This window comes from Mustela lutreola, chromosome 4 (assembly GCF_030435805.1).
Source record: "Mustela lutreola isolate mMusLut2 chromosome 4, mMusLut2.pri, whole genome shotgun sequence".
Lineage (NCBI taxonomy): Eukaryota > Metazoa > Chordata > Mammalia > Carnivora > Mustelidae > Mustela > Mustela lutreola.
Window position 1 is genome coordinate 189,961,686 of NC_081293.1, and position 25,198 is coordinate 189,986,883.

At 44.4% G+C, this 25,198-nt stretch overlaps 2 protein-coding genes across 6 annotated transcripts in view; one reads left to right on the forward strand and one right to left on the reverse strand.

Annotated features, from left to right (window-relative positions):
* Positions 1–25,198, forward strand: part of AGK (acylglycerol kinase) — a 71,761-nt gene that overhangs the window by 45,449 nt on the left and 1,114 nt on the right. For all 5 annotated transcript variants that reach the window (XM_059172053.1, XM_059172052.1, XM_059172057.1 and 2 more), the window contains exons 9-15: positions 1,919–1,988; positions 8,316–8,395; positions 11,352–11,409; positions 15,256–15,403; positions 15,799–15,896; positions 22,419–22,489; positions 24,336–24,420. In XM_059172053.1, coding sequence (XP_059028036.1) covers positions 1,919–1,988; positions 8,316–8,395; positions 11,352–11,409; positions 15,256–15,403; positions 15,799–15,896; positions 22,419–22,489; positions 24,336–24,420 — 610 coding nt within the window. The remainder of the gene's footprint in view (positions 1–1,918; positions 1,989–8,315; positions 8,396–11,351; positions 11,410–15,255; positions 15,404–15,798; positions 15,897–22,418; positions 22,490–24,335; positions 24,421–25,198) is intronic.
* The window catches only part of DENND11 (DENN domain containing 11), a 55,248-nt gene continuing 48,526 nt past the window's right edge, over positions 18,477–25,198 (reverse strand). Inside the window, exon 10 of the mRNA XM_059172049.1 lies at positions 18,477–21,442. The gene's annotated coding sequence lies outside the window, so the exon portion shown is untranslated. The remainder of the gene's footprint in view (positions 21,443–25,198) is intronic.

Below are 25,198 nucleotides of genomic sequence, written 5' to 3' on the forward strand. Positions count from 1 at the left end.
GTGTGATGGTTACAGGAGTGAAAGCATTTGTCCAAAACTGTAGAACAGTGTGCCTAAAAGGATGGAATTTGCTATGCATAAATTGTATTTATATTAAACTTATTCTTTCAAACATAGATAATTCTACTTATGTGAATAAGGGCTAGAGAGGAGCTGTTAGTTGACATTGATAGGGACCTTCCTTGGCGGCTCTTTCTCACTGTTCCTTCTGATTATCTACTGACCCTCATACTCCACCCTTGAAACTCATTCATTTGGGACAATTTGAGTATCAGGAAGGCTAATGACTATAATGCACTGAAACATATAAAACATATTTAAAAATACTTATGAATACGTAGTGATACTTCGGAATAAAGGTGAAAAACTCATTGGTCCTTTTTAGAGGCTCCTGGGATATCAGCTTATTATTTTGAAAATTGGTGAAATTAAGAAATCGAACATTTACCCTGATTTTCTCGTATGACCTCTATTTTATGGTACCTAAATCAATGATGAGGGAAAGTTTCTCTTTATGGACCAGATGATAAGTTAGAAGGAATGATAGGATTGAAAGATCACCATTTTGCAACTCTGTTAACCAATATAGCTATTGATTATCAGTGGTTGCTACTGTCACACACACAAAAAAGCAAAGAGATGCATCTACTTACTGGTAGAAGTACACACCTCTGATGGAAGTACACACTGCTACCTTTGGAGTATTTTTGCCAAACACACCAAGCTGAATCAGATAGAGATTTTTAGGAAATGCAGGGAATAGGGACACATGTTAATACCAGGGGAATGCAACAACAACTTAGTAAGACAACCCATTTCTTTTTTTAAATTTAATTTTGATTTTTCAGTTTCCAAGCTTCATTGTTTATGCACCACACCCAGTGCTCCGTGCAGTGTGTGCCCTCCATGATACCCACCAGCAGGTTTACCCAACCCCGCACCCGCATCCCCTCCAAACCCTCAGTTTGTTTGATCTCAGACTCCATAGTGCTAGAGAATTATACGGAAGGGCCTATAGGCTCGTTAGGGTAAACAGTGACGTTTCAGCGAAAATCTGAAGGATGAGACAGACTAGCCAGCCAAACAAAGAGACAGTGCGTAAGTGACCGGAGGGGTGGACAGGCTGGGCAGGGAAAGTGTTTGATGTGGGTTGACTTATTCTTTCTGCTGCAAGAGCAAATACTGTCTGGCCACTTGTTGATTTAATATTTCTTTGGCTGACTGTTGTAACTTAATGTGTGTCTAACCTGGGATCTAATTAGAGTATGAACCCTAGAACTGCTTTTAAGCTTAGCATAGTTTTTTCACATGCCCAGTATGATTGTCAATGGTACCAGGTTTTCTTACCTATAGACTTTTTAACTGACGATCAGAATGTAGGTAGGAATAGTCTTGTGTCTATGAACGAAAGTACAGCCATTAAAATTACATCCTTGTAATCCTGGGAAGTCAGAGGAATAGGTCTTGGGTTCCAGATTATATTTTGCTGAGATAGTTCAAATCCTATCCCTTAGTTACCTTTTAGGTTATTAGAGTCAAATAATATTTTTTTAGCGCTTAAATTTCTTGGAATGAATGAAAGATGCTGTTAATATTAAGTATCATATTTTCTAGTGATAAGAGTTAGACACAGAGTAGAGATTCAATAGTTGTGAAGTAAACAAATGATTGGTGCCTTGTATAAACTTCTCTTTGCCAAAGCCTTCCCTTATATTTGTATCAGTAATTTTTTAATAATCATTTGTTGTGCTGTCTGGGAATATTTTGAAGGAATAGGTCTTTTTCCCGACCTATTAGTTCTCTGGGCAGGAGTGTGTGTGTGTGTGTGTGTGTGTGTGTGTGTGTGTCTGTTTGTGTGTGGTGGGGTGGGGGTTGCTGTTTTTCCACACATGATCATCTCTTCCCTTTGTCTTTTTAGACATATTACAGATGCCACCCTTGCCATTGTGAAAGGAGAGACTGTTCCACTTGATGTCTTGCAGATCAAGGTAGAGTCTTTTTTTTTTCAGAGTTTGATAAAATTGCCAAAGTAATACACACATACATGTTGAAGAAAATATGATGTAGCAGTTCAAATGGGATTACAGTGAAAATAATATCCTTTCCTATCCCAAGCATTACTCTCAGAGAAGAAGAATTTACCTGTTTATTCTAGTTGTTATCACTAGAGAATATGCTTATGATGCTACTTTTTAAAATTTCGTTAAACATCCCCCCCACCAAACCTAAGGGTTACCATCATAACCATGATCAGGTGTATAGTTGATTGTTAGTGTTTAGTCTATGATATTGCTTTTTGACTTATCAGTTGTAGATTCTAACCCTTGACCTCTTTGTTATAATTAAGAATTCCTATAGATCTCCTCTCAGTATAGTGTCACTATTTTTAGTTCCTCCAGTGATTACCTTTGGACTGCATAATTTCACTGTCTTCTGTGGTGGTTTGGGATGGTAGAAGAGCCAGCAATACGAAGCAGTGACTGGGACGGTGACGGTTGGCATGGTGGCCACCGCTTGCTCTCGTGTCCCATCCATCCTTTGGAGGGGCTTGTCTTTGGAATTCAGGTTACTTGGCTGTCCTGCAGTCTCAGCTCCCTCTCTGGTGGGGTCAAGAAAAATTATGATTTTGTAGATTATCTGGCTTTTTCTCATTTTTGGGAGGGGATAATGTTCTTTGGAGTGTCCTACATCCTGGATGGGAGCAGAACTTCCCATATTTCTATTGGGTTGTTTAACATTTTATTGATTTGTAGATGAACTCATGAATTGTTTTAAAAAATTATTTGCTGGCTATGCCCACTGAAAGGGCTTAGAAGCAATGAGACCCCACAGTAATGGACACACCTGGCACTTAGATTTTGGTCTTGAAATATTGTTCCCTAATAAAGGAAACCAGGACTCTGTGAAGAGAGGGCTTTCAGAGACAAGGTGAGAACAGAGCCAAGAGCTACTCAAAAACTAATGGAAATAACCTGAAAATACATAGGAGCTCGCCGATGGTATCCACCTGGCCAACTGTGGGACAGTTTTAACATCCAAAAGAATAATAATGCTAATGGCTTATAATGCAGTAAATAAAAATGAAGAATCTGTGGGCCTACAGTTTAATATTAGAGAATTTCCAGCTTGTAAATGCAGAAGAAATTATAGTTATTATTTTGCAATCACTAATGAAATGATTCAGATAGAGATCATCAGTGGATACTAAAACCATTGGTTAGAAGGTTATCGGGGAACATATATCGACATGGTCTTAAAGCATCACAGGTTACTAAATGATTACTTAGGGGAAGACATAAGGTAGAGAGACCCAGGATACAGCATGTAACCAAGTGATCAAACCTAGCATCACCAGTAATGGGACAGATGGACAGTATCTGCCTCCTCATGTGATCTCTTGAGAAGGATACAACATCACCTATGGAGTTTCTTGCCTAAAATGTCCACTTCTCTGAATCTAACTGAAACAATGCTGAGAAGAAAAGTCTATCAAATCCAAATTATAGGACATTCTAAAAACAACTGTTGGTCTGGCCTCTTCAAAAATTTCAGTGTCCTGAAATCCAAGAGAGGATAGAGTCTTTCAAGATTAGGGAAACTAAAGCAATATAGTTAAATCCAGTACAAAATCCTAGATTAGAAAAATGTAAAGACCACAAAAGATACTATTGGAACAATCAGATATTTAGTTCAGAATGTATATTAGATATATGTCAATGCTAGATTTCTTGAGAATGACAATAGCATTATACATATGTCTTTCCTTGTTCTTGGGAGATGCATGCTCAGATATTTAGGGGTGAGGGCCATGAAGTCTTCCATTTATTTGCAAATGATTTAACAAAACTACAAAAAATATACACACCCAGATAAAGCCCATAGGGGAAAATGTTGGTGGCTGGTGAACGTAGTTGAGAGAGATAAACAGTGTTCATTATATGTTAAACAATTTCTTGGTTTGACATTTTTGTAAAAGAAAAATTTTGGAAGGAAGAAGACCCAGTAGCCATTCCGGATTCCTGATCGGAATCCTCTCTTTAAAAAGAATTTAATTCCTGGAAACAAAGATACCCTCACTATGCAGTAATTAAGTAGCTATTCCTCCTTCATCAACCACCCCCCCATCGCTCCCCACCCTGCCCCGCCCACCACAAAAGGGCAGATGCCTGAGAAGTCTGAGTCTTAATGCCAAACAAATTTATGAACAGTGAGCCCTGTCATTTACGCAGAGTCGGTCCTAAAATATACCAGCTACACTCAGGTTGCCCTTCAGAGGCTCCGAACATTTTATATTCACTCAAGTTTCCCTGCTATCTCTGAAAGAAGGTTCCACACTGTGTCACGATTCCGAACTTCAGTCCTGAAATACTGCTGTTAGTTATACAGCATTGGCCAGACGCATGTTTGCAGTTGGTGAACCTATGCGCTTACAGCCTGTTTTCCTTTTGTTTTCTTTTGTTCTTCATGGAGTGATGTCTGGACTCCCCACCCTGACATCACTGGTCATGATAAAAGTGATTTAAATTGCATTGGGTTCTTTAGCGTATAGTAAATCTAAGTCATTCTCACAAAATGGAAGGGCTGTGTGAAAGAAATTCTAGTCTAGGAAGGCAGCACAGATTGGCATCTATGCCAAATTGTTTATTAAAATGTTATTTACCAGAAGAGGTGAGTCAGGCTGTATCTCCTAATAACTAGGTGACTGACGGCTGCGTATAAGTGCGTGAGAAGTAATACAGTCCAGGGTAGTTAGGATTTAATTGAAAATTGTGGCTTGTGCTTATATTTAAAAGTCTTATCTCCTCTTTTTCTTTTCTTCCAAATGTACTGATTTTGTGAATTAATGAAACCTGTATCAAATTGGCCACAGGCTCTGTATGTTGATGACACAGCCCAGGAAGCAGAAAACTTCACAAGTAGTTCCTCGGAAGCATAGCACAGCAGCCTCCACTGTGGCTTCTGAGGCACCATGACGCTGACTTTGTCTTCTTGGTCTTCCTTCTTCCTGGAAATTGTTTTCAGAATATAGAGGGAAGCATTATAGTTAAGGCCTGATATCAGATTCTTCTTTTAAAAAACAAACTCAGAGCCAGTTAAACATAAATAACTGGAGCGTCTCAGAAGATCCAGTCCTTGGACGTTGTCGTGATGCTCTGTGTTTAGCTTTTTGCAGTGCTCACTGTGCGCTTGTGTCTCGCTTGGACCTCCGGCTTAAGACAAGATGTCTGTTAGTATCTTCATTTGACAGAGTGAAAAAAATGACAAATCATGCTAGACAGAAGTAGAATCTAGATTTTTCTGTCTTATGGTCCATTGCTTTTTGATGTGACTGTTTTGCCCAGGTGGTATCGCTGGTGGCACCTGGTCCTGTGATTTCTGAAGGCATTTTCCCATGTAGACATCTACAAAGCCTAGTATTTGACTTGAAAGTAATTACTGGAAAGACTTATGGAAGTCTTTCTAGTTCTTTCTTTTTGTTCCATCAGTTGAATTCTTAGAACCTGTCAACCCAGAACCCAAAGAGGAGGATAGGGTTGCTGGTCGAAGTTAGAATTTCTCCCTTTCTTCTGTCGTTCCTGGCTTTCTTCTGTTAAGACCCTCACTGAGCAAAATCTCAGGACTTCTGAATTTTTTCTGTTTGTTTCTGTCTCTTTATTTAGAATTCCTAAAATTCCTGGATCAGGAATTAAGAATTACCTACCTAGTTGACCAAAAATGGCTTTCTTTTCACTGTCCCTTAAGCTTCTATTCCAACCAGAATTCTGAGTTCGTTTTTTTGTTCTGTTTTGTGTTGTTTTGTTTTGTTTTAGCAAACCATTGGGCCATTTTCTCTTTCCAGGAGGTCAGTGACTTGGGACAACATATCTTCTTTGCTGTTAAAATCTGGCTGTGTGCCTGTCTTCTGTGTCCGCTTTTGTTTACTGACTGTCCATCTGATACTCTTGTCGCCCGGGCCTTCGTCGGGTTAACATCCGGTGGTATTTTGTCTGTCGGCTTCTGCTCTGTCTCCCTGCCCTTGTTCATCTTTCTTGTGCACCCCAACAGGGGCCAGTCTCTCCATTACTGACCCCCAGGCCTCTCCTGAACCCTGGGGCTCTGTGCCCATTTGGCTGATAGCTGGGCTTCTCTAGATCTTTCTACACTCATTTCCTATTGTCCAGAGTCCCACCCCTAGCTAGGAGTAGCACCTCAAATCAATGATACCTTGAGCTTACAAGGCTCTGCAGCTAATCTTAACAGAATATTCCTACCCCCCGCCCCCCCAGAGGAAGAGAAAATATTCTTAGTGCAGCAGTTGGGAAGGCTTGAGTACTAAACCAGGACGTGGTGTGACAGTGCATGCTTTAGCTCAGCCTTTCCCGAGGAATATTAGTTATGCAGAATGCCTCCCAGAGAAGGGGTGTAGTTAACAATTCAGGGAAACTGTGTATTTCTCCTTTTGGAAGTTTATAATGTACATTAACATATTAAAGATCCTAAGAAGAACTGCAGTAAACATGTTTCAAACCAAGGAGTTCTGGTCTTTCTCAACTCCTTTCGTCACGGAATCCTCTACCGTCATTACTGTCATTACTAGCTGTGACACTTCCTAGTCCCTCGGGAACACTTGGGGGAAATAGTCCCATATTTCCTGTAGATACTGCAAACTCCCACAGTGCTGCTTCTCTCCCTGACGCTGGGCCACCCTTTCTTCTCTCTTTTCTGTCTCTCCATGCTTCTCAACCTCCCTCAATCTAGGCACTTTATTCTTTAAAATTTAATGTAGTATTAATTTTTTTTGATAAAAACTGTTTATAAATTAAATGTTTATATTATTATTACAAACATAAACGTTTATAAATGTTGTATTTCCCCGGCCACCGGTCTCCTTGCCCTCTCCCCCCGAGCCGCACACAGACACACCTGCTCTGCACTTTCATAAACCTCGACGTCTGTCTGCGTCACGTGAACCGCTGCATTGTGCCGTCATCCTGTGTGTCTGCACACCCCCCTCGCACCGGGAGCTCTTTGAGGGCAGATACTTTTTGTATTGCTAGTCCCTAATATGGGATATGTATTCATTAGTGATGATTCCATGAAAAAACTGGTGAGCTTTCTACCATCTGGATGGTTCCAGGCCCTGCTGTGTTCCACAACATCCCCTTGGCCCCGGGACACTAGCATGTCCTTGCTGTGCTGGGCCGAGGCGCCTCATCAGTACCTCTGTGCGCCGCCGTTTCTCGCCCGAGTTCCCTCCTCCTTGCTTAAGCTGGTGCAGGGACAGAAAAGCACATGTGCTGCTTGGGCAGGTACGCACCGAGGACCAGAGGCCCGTGTCTTTCCTTGTAAGCTGCCCCTATTAGTGCATGATTCTCCTGCAAATCCTTCACTTCGTTTCGGTGTCGTGGCATCAGAGTGGGATGGAGGGGAAGACTTCACGTCCTTTCTCCAGACCAGCATTTGACAGTGTCAAGGGTCCTCCAGTTCTTAATCTTCCACTGATGCTCGTTGTGGAAATCGAACTGATTCTTCCCCCATTTAGCAAGTTCTGGGGAGTCGTGTTCTCACATGTGACAGCTCTGTTTAGAATATGGGCAGAGTCTTGGGCTTTGGCGGTAATTCTGAGCTATGGGAAAAGGACCTTTTACGACTTATATATCTGGATCTATATACACATATACGCACACATATATTTATACTTTAAGGGAGGTCCATCAAGAAGTACAAGCTCTTAAAGACAGTGGCTCGACTGTGCATGTTTTCTATCTATTTCTTAACTCCTAGATTTATTAGTAACTCAGTGATTGTAATATGCGATATTTTACCATAAAGCATTGGACTAAATCCGAATCACTTTTTATTCTGACCTGTTATGACAGAGACCTGACTCTAGTTTTAGATATTCAGGTGAAACATTTTAGAGTACCAGGATTTTCCTCTGACTTGAGAGCTCTTGGACCTCTAAAGAGAATGCAGGCTTAAATTAGCTTTGCCTTGGACGTGTCTCTGAGAGAGGAGAAATTCGGGCCGACTCAGTGACTGACTGGTCAAAGGGCCAGTGTAGTCAGCCACTTCATAATTTAAGTCTGAAGTACGGTAACATGTTCCTGGCCAGCAGATTCATGAGGTCTACTACAGAAAAATTAATTTCATTTTACAGTGTTGTTTACTCAGGTCCTTTTACTGACTACTCAGTTAATTTCTGAGATTCTGAACATCCTTTCTAGAATTTGGTTTGAGGAAAAGTAGGCCCTGAGCATTTGCTGGGTACTTACCTGTAGAGCATTCCAAGTAACTGGAATCCTTAACTGAAGATGAATGTACTTCACTTCCAGGGTGAAAAGGAACAGCCCGTGTTCGCAGTGACCGGCCTTCGATGGGGATCCTTCAGAGACGCCGGCGTCAAAGTTAGCAAGTAAAGCGTTCCTGTACTGATGTGGGATGATTTTTTAAAAACTATTTTTCTGCTCCCGTCTTTGCGGTTTCAATATACATTGGTCATCTAGGATGAAGTTGGATGGGCCTGGAGGTGAATTACTTATGAATAAGAGAGACAGAGGTTTAGATCTGACACACAGAAAGGCTAGGGAAGCTTCCCGTTTCCTCCACACTTGCCGGCAGTGAAGCGGCCGCGATGGTGTCCGTGTCTTTGGCCATGGTGTCCGAGCACAGGGCAGGCTCACGCTGGCCTGGAGTTGCCTGGCATCCTGCAACCTGTGGGGCCGGCCCTGCGGGCCACCCAGCCTCATGGAGCCTTTCCAGCCCTGGGAGACTGGCCCTGAGAGGTGTTCTTGTTGAAAGCCTAGTGGATCGAGAGACCACAGGCTGCAGTCGGAAAGAAAGGCGGAACGCCGGGCTGTGTTGGGAGCTGGAAGAAACGGGCCTGTCCGAGGCTGTGGCTGGCTTCCATGAGAGTGGACTTCTGTTCGGAGAGTTCACTGTGCTGCATGAAAATGTTGGCTTGGAAAGTGGCTGTGGGTGTTCTGTTCCGAGTGGAGGGTGGTGCAGGCGCAGGCTTCCCACGGGGGCACTGACTCCGTGCCTGGTGGGTAGTGCTTTCTCTTTACCTTTTTTTTTTTTCCTAACGTCGGCTTATGATTTTAGTATGGTTTAAATGAACTATGATCAGTCTCACAGCTTTTATCAAGAAGACGCCTCTTGCCCCTCATAAGCTTTCCTGCCACACTCTATGGAAATTTCTCTTACTTGTCTCACTTTGTTATTCCTGCTAATGAGGTTCTCGAGAGTGGAATGCCAGAGGGGGAGGTGCCGTATTGTTTTACAGGCTGCGCTGTTGAACAGTTCACATTGTTTTTATTTGTAAGTTGGCTGTGATTACCTTGATTCCACAAATCACCATATGGTGTTATTTTATTAAAGATTTTATTCATTGGAGAGAGATGAGAGCGAATGAGAGCGCAGAAGTGGGGAGAGGAGATGAGGGCAGAGGGAGCAGCAGACTGGGATCCCACAGCGGGGCTTGACACTAGCGCCCTGGGATCATGACCTGAGCCAAAGGCAGGTGCGTAACCAACTGAGCCACTCAGGCAACCCAACGAATCACCGTATGTTTTATCTGTGATCTTGAATACCAGCAACTCGCCAAGAGTAATTGCTTTATTTTCCCTGAAAATGTCTGGTGAGAACAAATTGCTTCGTGAAATGTGTTAATCAACAACTGAGCACGAGCATAGGTCGGCCCCTTTAGGAGGATCTCACATGCTTGCCCCTCTTTTGATTGATTTTTGAACAGTGAATTTTAAAATTTTGGTGGTGATTATCTAACACCTCGACTGGGACCTTCCACGGAGTCCCTCTGTGTGCCGTAGGAGAAACAGTGGGCATGCAAGAAATGATTTCCTAGCTGGACATTAGGTACAGGCATAGTGTCATTGGTAGAGATGAGTGGAACTATGGATAGTTAGGAATAAACTGCCTTTCTCTCTGGCTAGCTGGGAAATGAAGTAAATTATTATGTAAGCTTAGAAAAAAATCAGATGATCAAGGCCCTCATTAGTAACATGACAGTATGATCCTGAATAATACTTAGGATGGCTCCACATTCTTCATTGGATTCTATCTAACCCCCTTAGTCTGGCATTCAAGGCCCAACTTGATCTGTCATCAACCCTAATTCCATATTTACGTATCTTTACTTCTAAGTCTTTGCTGTGGCTGCTGTTCTCAGTGTTTCCTGTGCCTTTGCTACTCCCCTTGCCTAGAATGACTTCTTTCCCTCTTTCGTGGATCTAAATCTGAGCTGGTTATCTTTGCTCTTGTGCAGGCCTGGTTGCCCCGATGATTTTCAGACTGTAGTGATTTCTTGTCCCTTGACTCTCCTCACCAATAAATCATGATATATATATATATATATATCATGGAAAAAATATATATTTATATATATATATTTGTATATCATATATTATATTTCCATATATTTATAGATCAGTTGGCACTGACACACACACACACATAGCCATTTATTGCTTTCTGTTACTTTTTTGGGCTTTATTGTCTCAAATTATAAGCCTTCAAAGGCAGGAGTTTTATGCTTTTACTTCTTTTTCCTTCATATACATAGTAAATGCTAAATAAATGCATATTGAGTGGAATCAAATAGGGAGCCCTTAAGATGAGCTGGTAGGAGACAGAGATAAATTTTAAGAGAGGAACCTATTTTATGTCACTTTTCTAGTTCCCATTAGGCATCTTTCTCTCTACACTAGCTTTTATGTATTTAGCAGTATGCAGTAGACACTCTTCGTTCCCAGATTTAACATTTCCCGTTTGGAAGCTGCATAACACGAGTAATGTGAAGTTAGGCTGATTTACAGATTTTAAGTGGTGTGCGCGTGTGTGTGCGTGTGCGTCTGTGTGTGAGAGAACATGGTAGACAGGATCCAGTCACTTGAGCATGTGAGTCACACACCAGACCACCCAGCACCTGCGTCTCATTGTGGCTTCATCATCCTCCACCCACTGCCCTTTTGAACGTAGACTCTGCTGTATTCTGTGGTTGAGAGTATATATCACAGTGATACCTGTGAATTGAGAGAGGGAGCCGCTGATTATGTATTTCTTGTAAATTGCAAGGGTCTCTCCACTGTGTAATTCATTAAGCACTACTTGACACGACATTGAAATGTAGATGAAAAACTTAACTGTCCTTCTTTGTTTCTGCTAAAGCACAATCCCCAGGCCTCCAGAGCTGGGAGTGGTGTATTCATAGTCCACCCCTTACACTGGAGGTGGCTGTGCAGGGTGTCCGCAGTGGAGGGGCACTTTTAACATGCTATTCTTCTTGAATGATGTCTAGCCCTTTCAGAATTCTCTTAATGTTCTAACCAGGTTTTTGTCTTGATCGTTCTCAGATACTGGTATCTCGGGCCTCTAAAAACCAAAGCAGCTCACTTCTTCAGCACTCTTAAGGTAAATGCAATTTCCAGTGTAGAAAGTTGCCCTGTGTTCTTTTGTTGTTACTCTGTGATGTGTCAGTTTGGATTTTTAAAAATTCCCTGCTACAGATATATATGACGTGTTCCAAATGGGGGCTCTTTACTCAGAAACGAGCGCAGGAGGCGTTCCTGTCGCATAAGCCGTCGCCCTCATCTACCAGCTCGTTCCTTCCCTTACCAAACCCGTAGTTAGTTTCTCTTTGATATTCCACTTCCTTTTGTTAATTCACTCACTCTTGCCAGACAAACCTGGAATAGAATGCCTATATCTCATCAATTATTTGTAAGGGTGTCTGCATTAGTATCTGGAAATGAACTGGAGATTTGCATCCGAATGTATGTAACTGAACAGTCTCGTGTATAATAGAGTAGGTTCCACACTGTGCTAGCAAAAATATGGGTCGTGGTTCCTGTCTTGGACAGTACAAATAGGGAATATTTCTAGCGTCAGAGAGCATTCCATCGGGCGCTGCTACTATTGCCTGTCCACTGACAAATGTTGTCCTAGAGAAAAGCTGAATGGTGTATATTAATGAAAATGCTAATAGCAAAGTCATCCTTATCTGTGGATGACATCCTGTGTTCAGCTTTTATGCATATCAAAGCAGTATGTTCAAAAGTTGGCAACTCAGTCTGAAAATTGGCAGATCAAGTTTGTTGTGAAAATATTGGTTCTGATGTTAATATTCAGAGCGTCAAGTGTTTTTCTAATTGTAAAAGTGATGCATGTCCATTGCAAACATTTGGAAAACATAGCTCCCTTTACCTTCTAAATAAATTCTTGTTGTGTTAAAGAAATGTAAAAATCAAAACCCCTAAGTACTGGGGGTGGCCAGTTTACATGATTATGAGCATGAACTTGGAGGACAATGCCTTTCTACACTGAAGGCACACCGTTTTAGTAAAATGCGTTGTTACTCTTGCTTAGGGGATAATTTCAGTGGTGGAGTGGGGGTGCCGTTTGGGAGAGCAGAGTGGCTGTGTGTGTAAGCTGTCCTGTCAGGGAGAAGGTAAACTCTTCCCAGCCTTTCTTCAGCAAACGGTTATTAAATATCTAATGTGGACAGCCCTGCTATCTACTCGGCAGGTTCCTGCCCTCAAGGAGGATCCATGTTTGGGGAGTGTGAGGCACCAGTAAAGCAGGGGCGTGGCAAGTGCTGGGAGAGCCTGTGGAAAGACAAGGTGGGAGCAGTTGGGGGGGTGGGGTGGGCAGTCGTATCTGCCTCGGGGGCAACAGCCTTCCCAGGGCAGGGAACACTTCTACTCAAGTTTGAATCTACACAGGATTGTATAAAGGGCATTCCAGGTGGAGGAGCCAGGATGTGTGAAGTGGCCGTGATGTCACGTGGTCGGGACAACAGAAAGGCAGGAAGCGGGGTTTGAGGGGTGGGAAGGGAGGTGGCGGCAGTTGGGCGGTGGCAGCTGACTTTGACCATGACAGCGCTGGGGAACTACTGAGTCTTAAGCAGGGGAGAGACATGAGCGGATCTGCATTTCAGAAAAGCTATTTGTCAGCAGTGTAGACAAGAGATTGCTTGTGGGTGTTTAAGGCAAGAGCACCAGATAGAAGATTGTTCAAGTAAGCCAGGGGAGAGGTGATGAGGTCCAAACTAGTTTGCAATCTGGAGTTTTCATGAACTCCGACAAGATTAGAATAGGATCACGTGTGTGAAGAAAGATGCAATTTTCAGTTGGGCACATTGTGCAGACAGGCCAGGGAGGAATGGAAGCACCTGAAGAGCCACAGAGCTGCCCGTGAAGCCTGAGGGGAAGGGGCGGTCCCCGTGAGAGTCCCCGAGAGAGACCTGCTAGCCAGAGGGAACCAGAGCGTCACGAAGAGGCAGCACAGAGTCTAAATCAGGGCAGGAAGGTGCCCGCTGCATTCAGCAGCCTCTGAAGGTTTGCTCACCTCCCAAGTAGAGGGGCTGAGCCCCCTCCACGGAAGTTAGGGAATAAAGGTAGGTTAAGCCGCACAGACAGCACTTCGAAAGGAAGGAAATAGAAAAGGCAAAAGCTAGTGAGAAACAGGGGGCCAGCCGAGTGTTGTTTTTATTGATTGGAGAGGGGGCTGTGTCTTTCTACCCTGACACAAAAGCCAAGAAGAAAGGAAAGAGGTGAGAGATATGGAGATGCAGAGCAAGACTGAGTCGGCCAAGCCCGGGCGCGGTGGGGAGGGCGTGGGGCCCAAGGTGCTGGGTCAGCCTTGGACAGAGGAAGGGCACCTTTTTCCTTGAGAAAGGAGAAAACTAGAACAGAGGCCCAGGTGCAAACAAATTTATAGAGTGTTAGGCAGTTCTCCCTGACGTCCTGATGGTCTCACTGAAGCCTGGAGAGCAAGGTGATCTGTTGAAAATGAGGTGGGTGGTCGTGGTGGGGGATTTTGAAGAGAGATGAAAATAGGGTGCTTTGGAAGGATTATCCAGTGGTACTGAAGACCCGAGACCCAAGAATTTGTCGTGGCACAGGTCTATTGACCCGGAGTATTAGTTGCCCCTCTAATAACATGGGGCTACAATGTGCGATACAGATAGCTAGTGACAGGATTGATCCAGAATAGGGGCTTTTCAGGGCACATGATGCAACACCAAAGATACAGAAGGACCAACAGTGATGGGGAAAAGAGTGACTTAAGGTAATCAGCTGTTAATTAGGCACTGAAGGAGAATGGTGTGGTCAGGGACTGGAATTCTCAGTGGGATTGGAAATTTGGTGTGGGGTTGGATCTACAGGGGCCAAAATATAACACCCTTTTCTTACTCTTCTGAGTTTGAACCAAGTTATGAAAAAAAATGCAGGAACCAGGCAGATGGAGATCAAAATACCAGCTTTCTAAATGTCAGCAGGACTAAAGGACATAGCTTAGATAATGCGGTCACAGATTTCCAGATACTCTGAATTGAATTCACCCCTTTAAAACGTCTCCTTTAGGGCAGACACTGCCATAGGAAGCCAACTGCACGAGGAAGCAGTGAGTCCCCACGACAGCCACTTTGGGGGACAGAGGGAAAGAGAGAGGAGCCAGAATTGTTACTCCTTTGTCATTCACCACATGGAAACCTGAGAATAGGGGGGTGGGTCACCCTGAAAGACATACTGAACACAAAAGAATCAGTCAGAAGAACAGAAGAATATGGGACGTGGTTAGAGAGTAGGGCATCAAGCTTTTAGGTTTCCAGGATGAAATAGTTCTGGGTAACAGGAAGAACCAGGATGTGGCCGTGGAAATGGGTAGCCAGGGGGTTAGAGCGCACATCAGGGGCTGAGTGACTAGGGAGTATTTTAATTATTCCTGTGGACACTGGTGAGACTGAATTGGGGTATTAAGAAGTAGAAGACAGACAATCTAGAGTCTGAGAATGATGGTCCTTGAAGCCTTGGCTCGATCATGAGGCTAGCCTGAGCCATTCTGGGCTCCGAGTGGAATAGGATTCCGGAAGGGAAGAAGGTATTTGATGCATTTCATTTTTGTGTCACCATCTGTAAACCAAAGATGAATTTATTATGGGATGATTCTCTCTTCATTCGTACTGTTTTTTTTTTTTTTTTTTTGACAAGTATAAATAGTGGTAGTCTAGTTGGACTTCTCTGCTCTGTGTGAGAGCAGTGAAGGCAGCCATTACCCAGTTCCTGGTTTTCAAGACCAGCCTTCAGTAGGAAAAGAAACTGAGGAGTCCGTGCTCCAGAGTAGAGCTAATTCCGTTCCATGAGATGATTAATTCGCTTGCAGGCAGGCGTAGGTGGGTGACTGACTTTTGCAGGGCTCCTCCCTGAGTTTGGACTTCGGTGCGCATGACAAGTTTTTCTCTCTTCACATTAAAAGGAGTGGCCTCAGACACATCAAGCATCCATCTCGTACACGGGACCTACAGAGAGACCTCCCAGTGCAGCAGAAGAGAACCCTCCTCGGCCCTCTTTGTATAGGAGAATATTACGCAGGCTCGCGTCCTACTGGGCGCAGCCGCAGGACGGTGAGCTGCGTGCTGGGTGCAGAGCCCTGGTTGGTTTGGGCCCCCAGACCCGTGTGAGCCACTTGCCTCATGCAGGAGAGGCCCTTCAAGGACCCAAACCAGCACTGTCCGATGCATGGGAACAGCCTGCATCACTGGTGACAGATCACGGCTCCCTCTTTCTGGCACTGACCTTTATGTCGTCGTGCTGGCTTTGGCAGGGATGTTTGGGTATAGAGACTTAACTGGGAGCCTGGCTCCTCCTCCTGTGTGTGAGAAGCTAGGCGATAAATCAAAGTGAGGCAGAGTCCGCAGGCAGGCATGGGTGGCCAGGCTGAGCGCCGGCAGCTCGCTGTTGGTGGGGGAGTGGGGAAATGTTAGTGGAAGAAACTGATCCAAATCTAATGCCCCCACAGCCCTTTCCCGAGAGGTGAGCCCCAAGGTCTGGAAAGAAGTGCAGCTGTCCACCATCGAACTGTCCATCACGACGCGGAACAGTCACCTTGACCTGACGGTAAGTGGGCCTTTTTTATTAGCAAAGCCTTTGGTGTCTGGGAAAAGTGGCAAAGGCCACCTGCCCTTCCATTAATTGGGTATTTTTATTTTATCCTTTTTGGGGAGAGAAGAAAGGATCAGGGGAAAGAGCGTATGGTGTGGTTTTAAGGAATAACAGTGGAGTGAGGCGGGAGCTTTAAGCTTGGTGGGCTCTGAGATAGTATTCTGGGCCCTGCTTCGTAGCCGCCAGGCTTTCTGAGACTTGAGGGCAGAAGACTGTTAGAAACAAAAAGTTAGCCTGCTCCCTTTTGTCTCAGGAATAAAAAATTGTGGAACTTTTACTTGAGTGAATATCACTATTTTTGTGACTATATTAAATATATGGATTTAGGTCCCCAGGAGAAAAAAAATACACATACTCATATACATAGAGTCCTCGCTGCTGACACGCATGGTCCAGTACGGTGGCTGCTAGACCCGTGGCTCTTTGAGTCAGATAAAATCTAGCACTCACTTCAGGTGCCCATTAGCCATATGTGGCTGGCAGCTGCCACACTGGAAAACAGTTGTCAGCACAGATACAAAATGCCATCAGTGCAGAAAGTTCTGGATGGTGCGCCTGTTGACCAGATGCTAAAAAAAAATGTTGAAATACAGCAGAGGTTGACCAAACTGGCCTGCCCCCTATTTTTGTTTGGTGGCACACAAACTAAGAATTGACATTACGTTTTTAAATGGCTGTGAGAAAATCAAGAGAGTATTTTGTGATACACAGAAAGAATACAAAATCCAGGTTTCAGTATCCATAAGAAAAGCCTTATTGGAACAGCCACATTCACTCACCTGCGGGCTGTCTGGGGCTGCTTTTGTGCCCTGACGGCAGAGTCGGTCATTGCCTCCGACTCCGCGGCCGTCCAGAGTCTCCTGACCCGTGCTCTAGAAGAAACCTGAGTAGTTCGTATTCGCCAGAATGCTAATAGGAAAGCTACCCTGACCTGTGGATGCGTTACGATGTTGGGTTTTATGCAGATCCACGTAGTCGCGCACACTTGACCTGGTCCGTCTGGAAGCAGCAGGTGGACTCGAACGGGGTGATGAGCGTGTGCATGCGCCCGGGAATCTGGCTCTGATGTTTTGTGGAGGAGCGGGTCGCTTTCTAATTAGGAAAGTAACACATGTCCTTCGCAAAACATGTGGGTAACACAGCTTCCCTCATCTCCCAGCTGGATTGAAGAGTTAAATTAGGAAATTCATGAAGCGTAGAGTGAAATGGAAGTGATTATCAGTATAAACGTGGGGAGGACCAGGCCTTTCTAAGCATGGCGTCTAAGGCGCAAATCACATCAATGCATTTGTCTACTTACAATTGAAGAAACTAGAAACAAAAACTTTCATGACAAATTGGGAAAAAGAATGTGCTAGAGCAGGAGTTAATAGCTTTCCTTACGGTAAGGGGGCCTTTATTCTTAGCAAAGCCTTTGGTATCTGGAAAAAGATATACTGGCTCAGAGCCTGCCAAGCCCCCCAACAAACTCTTAAGAAGTAGGCAAAGGACTCCTTTAAGTAACAGGCACGAGCAAAAACAGAAATTCACAAAGAACATAAACTTGGAAAAATAGCTTCTATTTGCTGAATGCGTCCTTTCTGCCAGGCACTGCCCTGAGAATTTTACATCATGTCAACTCCTGTAATTCTTATAACTACATTACCAGGGAGACATAACTTTTATATGCGTGTAATAGGTCAGGAAATAGGGAAAGTGTTCAAATCGAAGAAATGCAAATTTAAAAGAACAGCGAAATGTCCTAAATTAAGCATGCTGGGTTGTGCCGTGTTGGTGTGCATGGGGAAATGGGCATTCATGCGATCCTGCTGAATCTGTAAATCACGACACCCTTTCTTGGTGTCTTGCTGGTCTCTCCAAAGCATCTAAAAAAGACTTACTAGGGCCAAGGGTGTGCTTCTGTTTCTAGGAGTTTGTCCTACAGGAATAATCAGATGCACACACATACATAGTGTAGCCATTCCCTTATTTCTTACATAATGGAATTCAGCAAAGACTGGTGAAAATGGAGGTATTAAGGTTGAAAAACAGATTCTATGCTAGAGGAATTTCAAAAAGAAAGATAAAATTTCTAATTATACATTGCTTTTATACCTTGTCTCTGATAATAGGTATTTCTAGTATTTTGTTCTTGCTGTTTAATATGGCTCTTTTCTCTGATGACAGAATACCAATGAACGGACGGAGTTGGGTCCAGGCTGTGATTGTGGCCCCAGATTAGCCACATGTAGAGTGCTGAGTGCTTTTAATCTTGGTGCCAATTATGGGAGCATAAGATTCTGTGCTGTTATCACAAGGAGCAGCACATTTGTTTTCTGTTTCCACACCTCTTTAAAAGCAAATGCAATAAAATATTCAAAGACAATGAAGCTGCCATGTAATAGCTCCAAACTCGTTTATCATTTATAAAAGTACATTCAGAGTCAAAGAGGCTTTAAGGGGTGTGGAATGTGTGAAAATTAGGATCTCTTGTACAGCTCTGTTCACCGTATTTATAATAGCAAAATATGCGAAACAAATGAACCAGGGGACTGATGAAATCCATTCTGGTACATTTATTTAAGACGTTCTCTCTTCAGTGACACGGAAAGATACTCATCATATATTGTTAAAACCCAGACTGGTATGATATGCATCACATGATTCTCTTTTTCTTTAAAAAGAAACACTTGCACCTATAATTGTGCTTTGTGAACGATGGAGGTAAGGCTCCAATTTTATAATCTTAGCCCAGAGAAAGCCACTGGTCCAAGCACCATTTACTGAAGTAAGCCCCTATTCTACAGTGAAAGCTGGTGTCCCTTGGGCATGTTTGTAGGTTCTCTCTTTAGTTGCTCTGTTTGTCTGTATTAGTACTGTGCCACTTTTGATTATCTTCGTTTTACAATGAGTCCCCTCTGCTTTTCTTCTTTAAGAGTCCCGTTGGCTATTCTTGGCTCTTTGGCCTCTATATATCCCTTAGAAGGTTGATTTTTTGAAGTTCCATATAAAAATCTGTTATATGGGGCGCCTGGGTGGCTCAGTGGGTTAAACATCTGCCTTCAGCTCAGGTCATGATCTCAGGGTCCTGGGATTGAGCCCCGCATCGGGCTCTCTGCTCAGCGGGGACCCTGCTCTCCCCATCTCCCCCGCCTACTTGTGATCTCTGTCAAATAAATAAAATCTTTTAAAAAATCTGTTATATTGATCACAGGATTACACTGAATGTGTAGATCAATTGTAGGAAAAATGACACATCTCTAATATTGACTCTTCTGTTGTATGAACGTGACATAGCTCTTCATTAGGCTGGTAATGCCTTTTAGGGAGGTTTTATGGATGTGCTGGATATGATCCTGGTTATTTTAAATTTTCATAGGATTATAGATGGTATCCCTTAAAATTTTGTTTTTAAATATTTGATTTAGATGGACATGTAATTGATTTTTTAAATACTGATACTGAATCAACAACTTTATGACTAAATTCTTACTAATTTATGGATTCCTTTGGATTTTGTATAGATTCAGTCATATCAGCCGCAAATAGTGCAAGTTGTCTTTTTCCTTTCAAATACTTAGCCTTCTAATCTTTTCTCTCACCTTACTGCCTTGGCCAGGACCTCAGTCCAGTGTTCGGTAGGAGTAGCGATAGCAGCATTGTTTTCGGACTCCTGCTGGTTTCATTGTGGGGCCCCTAGGTGGCTCAGTTGGTTAAGCATCTGCCTTTGACTCAGGTCATGATCCTGCACTGGGCTCCTTGCTCAGCAGGGAGCTGGCTTCTCCCACTGCCTGCTGCTCCCCCTGCTTGTGCTCATGTGCTCTCTCTCTCTGACAAATAAAACCACATATATATATATATACACACATATATATGTAATATATATGTATGTATGTATGTAATATATATATGTATGTATATATGTATATATATGTGTGGTTTCATTGCTATATTCTTGAGATTGGTGGGATTTTTTTTATAGATACCATTTATAAGAATAAGGAAGTTTCCTTTTGTTCCTAATCTATTTAGAGTTTTATCATGAGTGGGTATTTAATTTTATCAAGTTTCTTTCTAGCATCTTTTGAGATAGTCCTGTCATGTGAATCGGTCCGTTCCCACCGTTGATTTCTGCACGTGGACTAGTCACTAGACTTCTGTGTACAATTGTCTACTCGCCTTCTCCTCTCAGGTGGCTAATACGCCTTCCAGGCTCTGCGTGCCCCACCCTGAGCGGCCGGCCTTCCCTTCCACCCGGCGGCCGAGCTCCATCCAGTCTGCCCCTCAGCTGGTGGCTGTAATTCCGTGCATGCAGTTGTTCAGGCCAGACCTCTTGGAGCTGCCCTGTCCCCCCTCACGTCTAATCTTGGCTTCTAAATACTGCCCGTGCTTAACACAACGCCCCTGCTAACTGTTCCAAGCCACCGATGTCTTTTAGCTGCGTGACTGCGTGGATTCTTGAATGCAGCACCCCCCACCCCCCGCCTTACTCTCGAACTACAGCAGCCAGAGAGGTCCTGTTGAAATGGAGCCAGATCGTATTTTCTCTGCTTGGAATCTTCTCCCGGCTCCTCATTTCTCTGAGCCGCACAGCCGTGTAATGGGCTACAGACCCTCGGGCTCGGGCCTCCCCTCTGCTCTGACTTCCACTCCCAGCGTCGCCTCCTCCCACTCCGCGCCGGCCTCCCCGGCTTCCTTGCTGTTCTTTCCCGCGTCAGGCGCGCTTCCTCCGCACAGCCCTGCCCTGGCAGTTCCCTCTGTGTGGATTGCCCTTCCCTAGGCCAGTGGTTTTAGTCCTTGGGAACGTGTTAGAAATGGATATTCTTGGGCCTCACTCACCCCAGCTCTACTGAACCATCGACTCTGAGCACGGGGCCACGGTCTGAGTTTCAACAGGCCCTCCAGGTGATACTTGCTCACGTTGGAGAACCACAGTCCTGGGTACCCACCTTGCTCATTCTCTCACCTCCTACACGTCTGCTCAGAGCTGTTTCTCCAGGAGGCTCACCCAGACCGTCTTTAAAAATGTCACTCTGCCCACCCACACCATCTGGTGTTTCTTGTGTTTTTTTTCCTGTCATTTTTCTGATAAATGCTCATATACTTCTAATATACTCATGTTCTAATATACTTTATAATTTACCAATTGTTTCTCTCTATAATTTACTGTTTCTGTGCTTCTGACATGCTTCTAATATATCCTGTAACTCGTTATTTTATTATGGTTAGATTTTATTTTTTGGTTTATTCCCTCCACTCTCCCCAGTAGAAGACAAATTCTTGGTAAGCAGAAATACTTGGTTTTTCAGTTCATTGGAGTAACCCAAGCACCTAGAAGAATTTATGGTAGTCAACACTAAATTGTTGCATAAAAGGTGAGCTGAGAGCCGAGTCATTGCCTCGGTGTTCTGTAATTCCCGGGCGAGAGAGAAAGCTGTGCTTCGGTGGTGCTCTTTAATCTTAGGCAGAGGCTGTCTGCTCCCAGCAGCTCATGGATTATCCTGGGGCAACGGATTTTGAACCTGTCCAAAAAGAAACAATACCTGTGTTGGAAGCAGGCACAGAAGCATTGGTTCTGATTTAGAGAGAGCCCAGTTTGAACTGCTAGCCACTGGCTGGGAGAGAACTGGGGGAGTGGCCCAAGAACCAGGTCTGGTTTTATAGCCACTGCCTTGGAGCTCAGTTCTTCCAGACATTTTGCTGGGTGGTAATGAGAAGTCTTTAAACTATCACCATGGCAGAAAGGGACTGCTGCTCTTTGCCTCTGGTTGCATATCAAAACTGCACATAGCACGTTTGAATACACACACTTGGGGGACATCTGGGTGAATCCTTGAAGCATCCGACTCTTGGTTTCAGCTCAGGTCTTGATCTCTTGGGTCACGCAATCTACCTTATGTCCGGCTCTGCACTCAGTGGGGAGTCGGCTTGAAGATTCTCTCCCTCTGCCCCTCCCCTCACTTGCACACACTCTCTTTTTTCAAATAAATAAATCTTTAAAAAAACAAAAAACCCACATATACTTGGGCTCTGCATAGCAAGAAGCTGATCCCGCGGGTGTGGTGTGAGGCTGATGCACAGTGAAGAGGGAGGCCGGCTAGGGTTGATGGGCTGGAACGTGACCCACGGGGAGGGGACCCCAGAGACCACAGCAGCTGTGAGGGTTAGTGTCAGAACTTCCCAAACCTCCTACTCTGAGTTCTGACAAACCCAAGTTTGTGTTTAGCTTATCTGGGTAGTGATGAGTTTTATGGTATATAAATTGTACTTCAGTAAGGGTCTTAATGTTAAAAAAATATATATATATATTATATATATATATATATATATATATATATATAATATATATATACATACATACATACATTTTCAGGATTAAGTTACTAAAAGTGAAGGTCTCTATATAATAAATAGCTTTGACCTCTGAGGCTGAAGGAGGACAACAGGCTGCAGTAGCCAAAATGGGGAGTATTAATGTCAGTGTCCTTGACCTTGCAGAGCCAAGAAGACTTCATGAACATCTGCATTGAACCTGACACGGTCAGCAAAGGAGACTTCATAACCATAGGGTAAGTGGGCTGCGGTTTGTAGGAAACGTGCGCTGAGTAGTTCGTATTCTAGCACCTACTATGCAGATCCCCATGAAGTCGAAGACAGACCCCGTGGAGGACTTGTGGTTTGGGGACTGTGTAGCCTCTTTCCTTCAAGTGTTTGGGTCGACATGTAGGACGTACCTCTCCAACTTCGGCCTTCCCTGTTAGTTTTGGGAAAATCCAAGTGTGGGGGTAGCTGCCTTTCCAGGGAGATGAAGGACTCCTGGGAGCACGGCCCAGTGTCCAAAACCTTGGCTCAGGGTCAGGGTTGCTGGCTACAAATCTCGATCCCGCCACATCCTGGCCTCACGACTGGGAAAGATCCGTAAATTCTCTGGCTCCTTTCCTCTGTGGAACGGAATACCGTGATCACCTCTAACTACCTCAGGCTTGTTTCGGAGTCTCAAATGAGAGGACGTGCGGGAAAGCCTTTCCCCCAGGGAAGCACCTCACCTAACCTTGTCGTCCTTCCAGGGCAGTAATGGAAAGCCCGCAGAGCTGTGGAGCACTTTGCACAATCTCCCGGCTTTTCCCCTTTTCCACTGAAAAAATATCCCCAGTCCTGTCTGCTTTGTGAAGCCCGACCTCTGCCGGAGGCCTATTGGTTACGAGCGCTCTAACCCCCCACCCGGCTGCTTCAGCACAGCCTCTGAGCCCGCAGGTTGCCATGGCACCTTGGGAATCTGCTCGGCGATGGCGGCGTCCTGCTTTGTCTCCGAGCTCCCTCTTGTGCCCACGAAGGAGCAGACATTGCTGCCGCCCTAGCCCGGTCTCCATGGCTACTCCATTATCCGCACCAGCACTCGCGACAGAATGTCTTTGCTTTGTCTTGTTCTTGCCTTTGGTACAAATTCTTCAGATGCTGAAGAGCTGATTCTGCAGCCTTTGATTTCCTCGCTGTATGTGTAGTAGAAGGAAGAAAGAGAAACCTTTCCCTTCTCCCGGAGAGTGTCTAGAAGCCACACACTGTCTTAATTGAGAGTCTGGCCCACAGGGCCTGCTGTACTCAAATCTCCTCCATAAAACTGGCATCCCAAAATAGAAAACCGATTCTATTGCTCAATGCAGGTGAAGTCAGATGTTCTGCACCACCGCTGTCCTCGTCTTCGGCAGCAGGAACACGGCTTCCTTTGGTCTCTACAGGAAGTGAGACTGAGTACTGTTTCCTCTGGGTATGGGACTAGAACATTATGAGGTTACTCTAGAAAACTCTGAAGCTTCATATACTAAAGAATTAATGTTATCATTTAATGATAAAGAATGGACTGATTTACTTGGATTAGCTTTTCCTCTTCCCGTTGACCACGACTGGCTCCCAAGGATATGTGTGCATGAGGAGAGAGAGGGAGTGTGTGTGTGTGTGTGTGTGTGTGTGTGTGGTCTGATAGGTTTACTATAAGGCAGAGATAGTAGTATGCTAAGCAGACTGTTAATATGAATATAGAGAATCATATATATGAAATGTCTACTTTAAAAAATGTTTTCTCTCAAGTAATGAGAGACTCACAAGTTTAGTACTTTCCCTAAAAAATATTTCCGTCTAATTTCTAAATTCAGGATTTTTAATGACCCAAGAATTAGGTACAGAATCACTCGGTCTTAACTTCACACGCAGTTCTCTACAGCAGGTTAACCTCCTTACTCGGGAATACCTATCACACTGCTAAGCAAGAAGCATCGTGGGAAAGTTATTCACAAAATCCCATGGTTCAGCATGGCATGAGTCCATCTGTTTAAGCTCAACAAAGGAGCTCGCTACGCTCTTGGGGTCGCGTGCAGTCGCCGGCCTGGTGTCTGAACATGCTTTCTCCTGTACCGACAGAAGCAGAAAGGTGCGGGACCCCGGGCTGCGTGCGGCCGGCACCGAGTGTCTCCAGGCCAGCCAGTGCACTCTGCTGCTTCCCGAGGTGAGCAGGGCCGCCCGTCTTCCTTTCGAGAAACAGACCCTCCTGTCTGGTTGCCTAGTGTGGGCTGAGCACATGGCCAGGCTCGGGGTGACGTTAGGGGATACTCGAGAGGAGAGGACGCCCTTGAGGAGCCCCGGACGCCCGGGGCTGAGCTGGGGATACCTGAAGACTTCCAGCATGGGTCAGCACGGTTCTGTAAGCAGATCTGTACACCTCCTGGCCTTTATTTTCCTGCACGTCCATTATGCAGGGATTACTGTGCTTTAAGACACACACAGTTCTCTAGTTGGCAGATACTCACAGCAGAGCCTACCTTCACTTTTTTTTTTTTTAAATAAAGGACCTAGAAACAGTTTTTGGGATGGCACTGAGGTCTCCTGTATTAGAAAATTCCGAGCTTGGAATACCTTATATAAGTGGGGAAAATGTTAGGAATGTAGTCTAAATTGTGTAATCATCCTAGAAGTCATAGCTCAGGAGGAAGTTCCCGCAGATGGCGTCTGCACACTCGGGGCCCGTCATCCCACGGTATTCAGAAAGGATTGTAGGTAAAACAGACGCTGTTCCCCACAGTGGGTGGCACTGTCGTTTCAACATAGCCACTGTGGAACTAAATGCATGAATTAGGGAAGGTTTTACAGACTCTGTAACATTAATGTTGCTGTACTTGAGGGATAAAGCCTAGTAAGTTCTAAAGAAGAACCATGAAAATAACAAGCAGACATCACGGCTTTCCTAAGCTGAGGGCTGAGAAGGTCCTAGAACATTCTATTTTAGG